The 8820-nt window shown below is 36.8% G+C and overlaps 1 protein-coding gene across 1 annotated transcript; it reads right to left on the reverse strand.

The window, feature by feature from the left end:
* Positions 1 to 5118: 5118 nt before the first annotated feature.
* Positions 5119 to 8700, reverse strand: LOC125666791 (uncharacterized). Its single transcript, XM_056160213.1, has 8 exons — positions 8483 to 8700; positions 7957 to 8132; positions 7636 to 7780; positions 7240 to 7459; positions 6917 to 7110; positions 6585 to 6653; positions 6128 to 6363; positions 5119 to 5977 (listed from the first exon to the last, which is right to left on the reverse strand). Exons 3-8 carry the CDS (start codon positions 7645 to 7647, stop codon positions 5557 to 5559), a joined length of 1152 nt encoding a protein of 383 aa, XP_056016188.1. The 5' UTR covers positions 7648 to 7780; positions 7957 to 8132; positions 8483 to 8700; the 3' UTR covers positions 5119 to 5556.
* Between the last annotated feature and the right edge of the window lie 120 nt (positions 8701 to 8820).

Here is an 8820-nt window from a genome sequence, read left to right on the forward strand (position 1 = left end):
GCTGACCAGATAGCCAGTCTGCGCATCATCATCGAACAATCACTGGAGTGGAAGTCGCCCCTCTATGTCAACTTCATCGACTATGAGAAAACGTTCGACAGAGTGGACCGTGAGACACTGTGGAAGATACTGAGACACTATGGAGTACCTGAGAAGTTCGTCTCCCTGATTCGCAACACCTACCAAGGCATGACATGCAGGGTTACCCATGCTGGCCAGATGTCCGAGAGTTTTGAGATCAAGACAGGAGTTCGACAAGGATGTTTGCTGTCACCATTCCTCTTCCTCTTGGTTATTGACTGGATCATGAGGACTACCACATCAGGCAGGAACAATGCTATACAGTGGACACTCCTGACGCAACTCGTCGATCTCGACTTTGCCAATGACCTGGCTCTCCATTCACACAACCACAGTCAGATGCAGGACAAAACAACTCACCTTGTAACAACATCAGTAGGAACGGGACTCAAGATCAATTTGAAGGAAACAGAATTGATGAAGATCAACACTACTGTCCAATTACCAGTCACAGTTGGTGGTGAGCCCATCAAAGAAGTTGAGTCTTTCATCCACCTGGGGAGTGTGACGGACAGACAGGGTGGTACAGACCGTGACATCAAGTCAAGAATCGGCATGGCACGAGCAGCGTTTACCATGCTAAAGAACATATGGGCCTCAAGGAACATCCGCATAACTACCAAACTGCGGATCCTCAACTCCAATGTTAAGTCCGTCTTGCTGTATGGAGCAGAGACATGGAGAATGACCAAAACAACCCTGCAGAAGATCCAGACATTTTACAACACCTGCCTCAGGCGCATCTTCAACATCCGATGGCCTGAAAAGATCACAAATGAAGAACTATGGAAGAGAGCAGGGCAGGAACCTATAAACATACAAATCAGACGTAGGAAGTGGGGCTGGATTGGACACACCCTAAGGAAGCCACCTTCCAGCACCACACGCCAGGCCCTGACCTAGAACCCGCAGGGCAAGAGAAAGAGGGGACGTTCAAGAAACACCTGGAGGCGGGACTCAGAAGTGGAGTAGCGCAGGACATGACCTGGCACGGCGCCGCAAAAGCAGCCCAGAATCGTGTTCGTTGGAGGACTGTCGTCGATGGCCTATCTTCCTCACGGAACGACAGGCCTAAGTAAGTAAGTAAGTAACAGCTTAACAACGGGGCCAAGCTCTCTGGCGACTCAGGTGAATCGTATTGCCCATGGTCCCCTTGTTTTAATCTACACATAATTATGTAAATGTTGATGTTAGCAGTTCTCTTTAAAAGTTCTTGCATGGATTTGGATTAATACCTGAGAAATGCCATGTTGAAATTGTGTCTGGACTAAATTTCGATTCCCTCTGAACTTGTAATTATTTCATATTGATGCTCTTGACCTATTACAAGTAATGTCCTACTCTTGAATGAAGGTCAAGACAGAAATATTGACACTGTTTGCTTCTTGGAATGATATCTTTTTGTTTCGATTTAAAGGTGTTACATTCTTGAATCAAAGGCATGTGACAAAGGTCAAAGTCACAAAAACTTTTGTCAGGCTACATAACTTTGACGTCTTGACAACCTGCCCTTTATTTAGGTGCAATCTTAAATCAAGGTCATGTTAAGATCACAGGAGGCATAATTATGAGCCTAACAGTCACCCGAACATTATACAACAAATAAGAACTAGATTATAGATGTGTTGCATGTTGATTTCAAAATCTATGATTTGATTGAATTAAATGTAAGCCTTCATCAGATTTTTGGGGGGTGGGGGTAATAAAAGCAATGAATATTACTTTTTATGTTATTCCTTGAACAAATACATGTTCCGAACACAGGCACTTATATCGCTCGGGGCCTAATTTCTACTCTTATATTTAGTAATTAGGCCCCAAGCGATATAAGTGCCTGTGGTTCAAATGAAGAGCCATGCCTCCCTTCAAAGGGGGAAATAATCACAAAAATAAGCTGGGGTCATTTAAAAATCTTCTTGAGAAACACTGGACCAGAAAAGTTCAAAATTACATGGATGCTTCCCAATATTGTGCAGATTCAAGTTTGTGAAAATCATGGTCCCTGGGGGTAGGGTGGGGCCACAATAGGGGATCAAAGTTTAGCATACAAATATATAGTAAAAATCTTTTAAAATCCTCTTCTCAAGAACCAATGGGCCAGGAAAGTTCAAATTTACACGGCAGCTTCTGGGCATAGTTCAGATTCAAGTTTTTAAAATCATAATCTTGGCTTCCGGGGCTAGAGTGGGGCCACACTAAGGGATCAGAGTTTTACTTGTGAATATATAGGGAAAATCTATTAAACATGAAAGCTTCCTAGTATAGTGCAGATTCAAGTTTGTTAAAATCACGGCCCCTGGGGTAAGGTGGGGCTGCAATAGAGGATCAAGGTTTTACATGCGAATGCCTATAGAAAATCTTTAAAAATGGTCTTCTCAAGAACCACCCAGTCAGGAAAGTTGAAATTTACAGGTCAGCTTCCTGACATAGTGCAGATTCAAGTTTGTTCAAATCATGGCCCTCAGAGGAAGGGTGGGGCCACAATAAGGGATCAACATTTTACATGCAAGAATATAGGTAATAAATTTTAAAAAATCTTCTCGAGGACCAGCCGGGCTAGAAAAGTTCAAATTTACATGAATGCTTCCCGACATAGAGTAGGTCCAAGTTTGGGCAATTCATGGTCTCTGGGGTAAGGTAGGGCCACAATAGGGGATCAAGGTGTTATATGCTGATATATATAGATATTGTACATGTATATATACGAAATTTTTTTGAAAATATCCCTCAAACTGTTTAAGCAATGGCTTTCATATTTATACATAAATTCTTTACGGAAATACCTTTCACATAATGCAATGTTGTGATCTTGATGTGGAAATTTTACCTACGTTTAATAAAATCTGACCAAAACAATATGCCCCAACTATTTAAGGCAGATCTTTCATATCTTGTATATATATTTCTTGTGGCAAAACCTTTCAATTCATGTCAAGATATTTGACATTGTGTACTAGAACTAGGAATTTGACCTACTTTTAAATAAACATAACCTATTAAATATATAATCCGAAACTATTTTAGGTAGATCTTTCATATTCTGTGTATAATATATATTAGGTTCTTTATAGCAAGACCATATGGTTTTGTGAAGTCTGACCTTGTACCCACCTTTTAAATATCTGACCTATTCAATATCTCCTGAACTATTCAACTTCAAGGTAGATCTTTCATATTTTGTATATAGATTTCTTATGACAAGACCTTTTTGCACCCCATGCAACAAAGTTGTGGAGGGTACAATGTTTTTGACCCGTCCGTCATTCCCTTTCTTGTCGATGCAACTCCTCTGAGACCGCTCAATAGAATTTCATGAAACTATGTAGTTACCAAGGACACAGTGTGTAGATGTGCATATTCCCAGGAAATTCTGATTCAATATTTTTTGTGGAAGTCGTGCCCCAATTGAGCTTTGAATTTTGAGTCTGTCTGTCCTGTTCTTTCAGAGCATTACCATACGTTATGCGAGGCATTGTTGGAGTGTGGCATTTGCAAGCTTGCTCACCTCTGCTTTCTTTTCATTTTTTTTCCTTCATACTATGACCTTGTGATTTGACCTACTTATAAGAAAACACAGCCTATCAAATATTTTCAGAATTTTTCTAGATGGGGCTTTCAATTTTGTATGTAATTTTTGTGATACAATCATATTTGATCTTCTGGCCTTGACCTACTTTCTTTAAAAACCTGACGTAATCAATATCTCCTGACTATTTAAAGTAAAGCTTTTATATTTTGTATTTATAGATTGTTTTTAGCAAGACCTTGGTATACTTTGGTGTGTGACCCTGTGACCTTGAAGTTTTACCTACTTTTAATAAAAATCTTACCAATTCAATATCTTGATATACTTTGGTGTTTGACATTAGAGTTTAATCATTTAAAGTGAAAAACAAAATGTGGGAGGAAATTATGAATCAATTATCCCCCCTTAGAAGGACTCCTTGATTTGCACAAATATTGAATCTTATATACGATCTTTACCCAAGGATGTTTTGAAACAAATTTGAATGAAATTAGCTGAGTGTTTTTCAGGAGGTGAAAATGTGAAATGTGCCACATTGATTGACAGGCAGACTGTTATACATGTGCAAACGCCGTGAACAAATCTATAATCATGTTTATTGAACACACATACCACACACTTAGCTGCAATAATGTAGCCCTCTCTGATTTTTTTTTTTTTTTTTTTTTTTTTTTTTTTTTTTAGGAGAGGGCTACAACTCCTTAGGATCTCCGTAATGGTGCAAATGCGGGAGTGATTCACTCCCGCAACATTTGCGCTCATTCTAAACATTTGCTGACTTTCTTTACGTAAATAAAATGATATTCTATGTTTCTTAGTCAATATATAAATTTACAACCTGCAACTTAAGGTTTGTGAGGCTCTATTCTACCGTTTTCAACAATTTCGATAAATTCCAATTTCTCGATTCACATTTGTGCGCCATGTTTGATGTACTGAAGTATAAACTTCCGATTGTCAAGTCATTTGCATATGCCATATAAGGTAGTATTTACATCAATGGAAAAGTATGGAGGCGAAAGCTATTTCGTCGGTATTGAAAAGGTTTGAATTTAATATCATGTTAAAAACCGAACAGCCGAGTGTAAATTCTTTCTGCAACAATATGATTTTCCTTTCTTTGTCGAAGTGGCTCGAGTAACTACATTTTCGCGCTGATTGTCAATGCTTAGGTTTTTCATTAGATCCACCTACGAGATCTCGCGATAACAAGCATGGCGGAGCAGACGAAGAATTTTGCATGCTGTACATTGTATTTAATGAAAAACACCTTTATTAGACATGCCCGAGCACAACGTTGGTACTCCTTTTGGTGTAAACAACATTTGGGACTAATACACAGAGTTTATTATCGGTTATTTATAAAATTATTTTGCACCATTACGGAGATCCTATGGAATTGTAGCCCTATCCCGAAAACGTCAGAATTAAAAAAAAATGTCTAAGTTTAATAAATGTATGCCCTGCACATACAGTGAATCCCTTGAGAGTTGTGTTCATATTTCTGCTTACAAGTTTTAAATGTATCGTACATTTTTTGTATCCTTTATGCAACATGTGCTGTCAATATTCAAAGGGATACATCATACAAGGATCTTGGTAGACATATCAACTTTTAAGTGTAAAAGCTATTTACCTTGAAAGGGTCAAAGTACAATATCTTTTTTTAAAAATCAATTTAAAAAGTTTAACACTTTATATAACCAACATCTATGCATTGTTACATGTATATTGTCAATACAGAAAATTTCATATCATGGATATGCAATGTATTTCATCTGAAATTGATTGGCATTCTGGGCAGAAACTTAGGCAAAAAAACATGAAGAATCATTTGCAGACTCTAATGAAATCATGAATACAAAAAAGATTCTGTATAAAAAAAATGAACTGTCTCGATAAATCATTTAGAAGAAACTTTTACACAAGTTTGCATATATGCTTCCACTTTACAGCAAGGATAACAAGTATGGCATGAAAAATTTATCATAGAATACATCAAGCTTTGGAAGAAGAGAATTCTGGCAACATTCTATATCAATATGTACTTTCTGGATGAACAAATCTTTGAAAGTGTATACAACAAAATAGCAAATTTGTTTTTTGGCAATAAGCATTTGGCCTTGTATTTGGAAAAAATATTTAGAGGTGGGTTTCAATTTCATTTCACCAGTTACAGAGTCCATTGTTAGATATGGGAAGTACTTTCCAGGCTGAATCTTCTCAAAGCGACCAGCAAAGGGACATTTGACTTCAATTAGTGCATCATTGCCAACGAGTCCATCCGGTGATGCCCCCAAGTAAGGTCGATCCATATCAACAAAGAAACCACATCTTTGAACACCTTGGCCGGTCTCTCTTTCAAAGGATCTGTAATGAGAGATAAAAATAAGAAAAGGCATATAATATATGTAAATAATAATTTACTGATTTGACCAATGCTTATATAGAGCGTTAAGATTTACAAACCAGGTCTCTGCTGTACACGTGATTGTCTGACTAGCTCACACTAAAACATACCTAATAGCACGTGTCTCGTAGGTACTTCCATGGACTAGAGCTTCACTGCGAAATACAGCAGCAGAAGGCTGGTATAGGGACTCGCAGAGTTTCTGCCTATTACGCCTGTCTGTAGCTAAACAGATATCTCCAAATCTTGAGGCTGTGATCCGCCATGATCTCTCCTTGAACCAATTATTTGAGCTGGCTTGTCCACGTGTCTGCTCCTCAATGGCAACTACTTTATCTGCTGTTACCTTTAAAAAATTGTATATAACAAAAACCATATATCTTGTACTGTGTTTTGTAGTATAAAATTGCATGGTATTAGTAATACATATGAACATGAGAAAAAATCCTTGCAATCAATTTACATTGCACATTATATCTTATTTTAACACATATACAACATTTGCACAAATGTCATAAAATTTAATTTTGTTGAAATGCAGTTTAAGCCAATTAACAAAAGACCTACCTCAACAGCTCGTTGAACCCAATACTCTGTGAAGGGTCTTTCCAAATAATCATGGTCCAATACTGCTGCCTAGTGAAACAAAAGGTGTTACAGTTTGTTTGTTATTAAACACTTTATTTTATATGTGCAGTTTTACCCATCACTACTTACTGCTTTAGATTAACAGACTTATAATTTTAAAATCAACATTTTATATGCATTACTAATATAGCTTGCTATAAGTTCACTAGCGAGATACTTTTGACTTGACACTGCTTATAATTAGCGATGTACAGGGACATTAAGTGAGATTCTTGCTTGTGTGAGTAATGCATTTTCATGCTTATGTTTACCTGAATATTTGCTTTCTCGATGAGATATCTGTATGTCAGATTGTCTGAGGTCTCTGCACAATGGTTTAAGACCATATTGCGAACCCTATCCGGGTAACCAGCTACACCTTTTAGATGTTCAGGGCGGGGATCATTTAAAAAATCATCAGTCAGATTCCGCTTCCTGGGCAGATCTTCAGCTTTGACTGGTGAACCTATATCAAAATTTGAATATGTTAAACATGTGGAAAAAAAATAAATTATTGTACTTGATTCAATATATGGTCATAAAACTATTGCTTCTGTTCATCATGGAACATCACATAATATTCATGTATTTTTACCTGAGTATGAATGTTTGGGTTTATGAAATGTCTGCAGGTTTTCTGTGCATGATCTCTGAATCCTCAAACCTTTTCCTTCAGAACAAGAGAGTAAAACTATGGCAACAGCAGCAAGATGCTTGCAAGTTCCATGGGGACCTCGTCCTGCAGGACACTCACAATGGCTGTTCAAGATGTCTCCCGAGTTTTTGTCAAATTTTAATTTGAAGTTGTATGTTACCTTTAATTTGAAATACATACATGTATTCTGGGTAATATAATTTTTTTTAGTTATTTTTACAAAAATATCTCAGTACAGAGTAATAAAATAAGAGAAAATAACTGATAACATACATGGTACATGTACAATTAGTACTACAATGTATATTATATCCACAAATTAAATGTAATACTTGCCTTTGTTTTCATGGCTGCGCCAACAATGCCTGTAAAGAAAGGGAATTATCTTCCTTTAAATATGACACAGCCAAGACTCTATCACTTTCAACAAGCAGCCTTCCTTTCTCGATAGCCTTGACATCACCAGTGCTTTGTCTGTCACCTACACATAAGTACAAGCTCATGATTTTAAAATTTATTTACTTATAAACACATAATTATATATATGTACAAATTATTCTATAAGATATTTCACATTCATTAAATGACTCCTAATGTTAGATGTATGTTTTACAAAAATGTTGTTCTTAATCATACAAGTAAATTATAAGAACAAACCTGCTAATCTATGTACAAAATACATGTCTATCTGCTCAATGCCTATCTCTGGGATTTCTTCTTTATGTGATTCCTGGAGCTGTTGAAATCCCCTCGTTGGCCAATCAACTTCCAAAGGCTCAGGTATATGAATTGGGTCATTCTTGAAATCTTTATTTCTATCATATGCCTTAAGCCTACAATAAAGTACTGTACAATGTCCACTTCCCATAAAAAAAATATTAGGTACCAAGACGTACTAGTACATGTCAGTGAATGCTATTGTATAATGTATTACAATAACAATAGTCCGTATAGTACTATAATTATTACGTATAATTGATGACATAAATATAACTTATATCACATTAATTTATTGAATTTTGATGCATTTTGATAAAAGAATTGTCGCACTGAGCATCAAAACAATATTTAGGCATAATCATGCCGGCGTAAACATCCTCCGTCGTCTGCATGGGTGCAGAGCTACGAATTTGTTGAAATATTACAAACGAAAATAACGGCTATGAGGTATGAAACTACAAACCTGTCTATAAGGTCGGCTTTTCTGCCTCTCGTGGTGGCTCCTTTTTTCTTTAACTCGTCTTTGAGTCGAGAGACGGAAAACTTTACGTAAGTTTCTCTTTCCATTTCAGTGTTTACAAGCGTCTAAGTGAAATAAAGCGTTTTAACGTATCCCCCATAACGACATAATTTTTAGAACCGGTAACGGTCGTCGGCGAATACCATTGTAGCCCTATCCCGAAAACGAAAAAAATTGGATAGGGCTACATTATTGCAGCTAAGCACACACTGTGAACTAATATATAACCGTGTTTATTGAACATGTAAACAAATCTATAATCATGTTTATTGAACACACAT

Source organism: Ostrea edulis, chromosome 3 (assembly GCF_947568905.1).
Source record: "Ostrea edulis chromosome 3, xbOstEdul1.1, whole genome shotgun sequence".
NCBI classification, from domain to species: domain Eukaryota; kingdom Metazoa; phylum Mollusca; class Bivalvia; order Ostreida; family Ostreidae; genus Ostrea; species Ostrea edulis.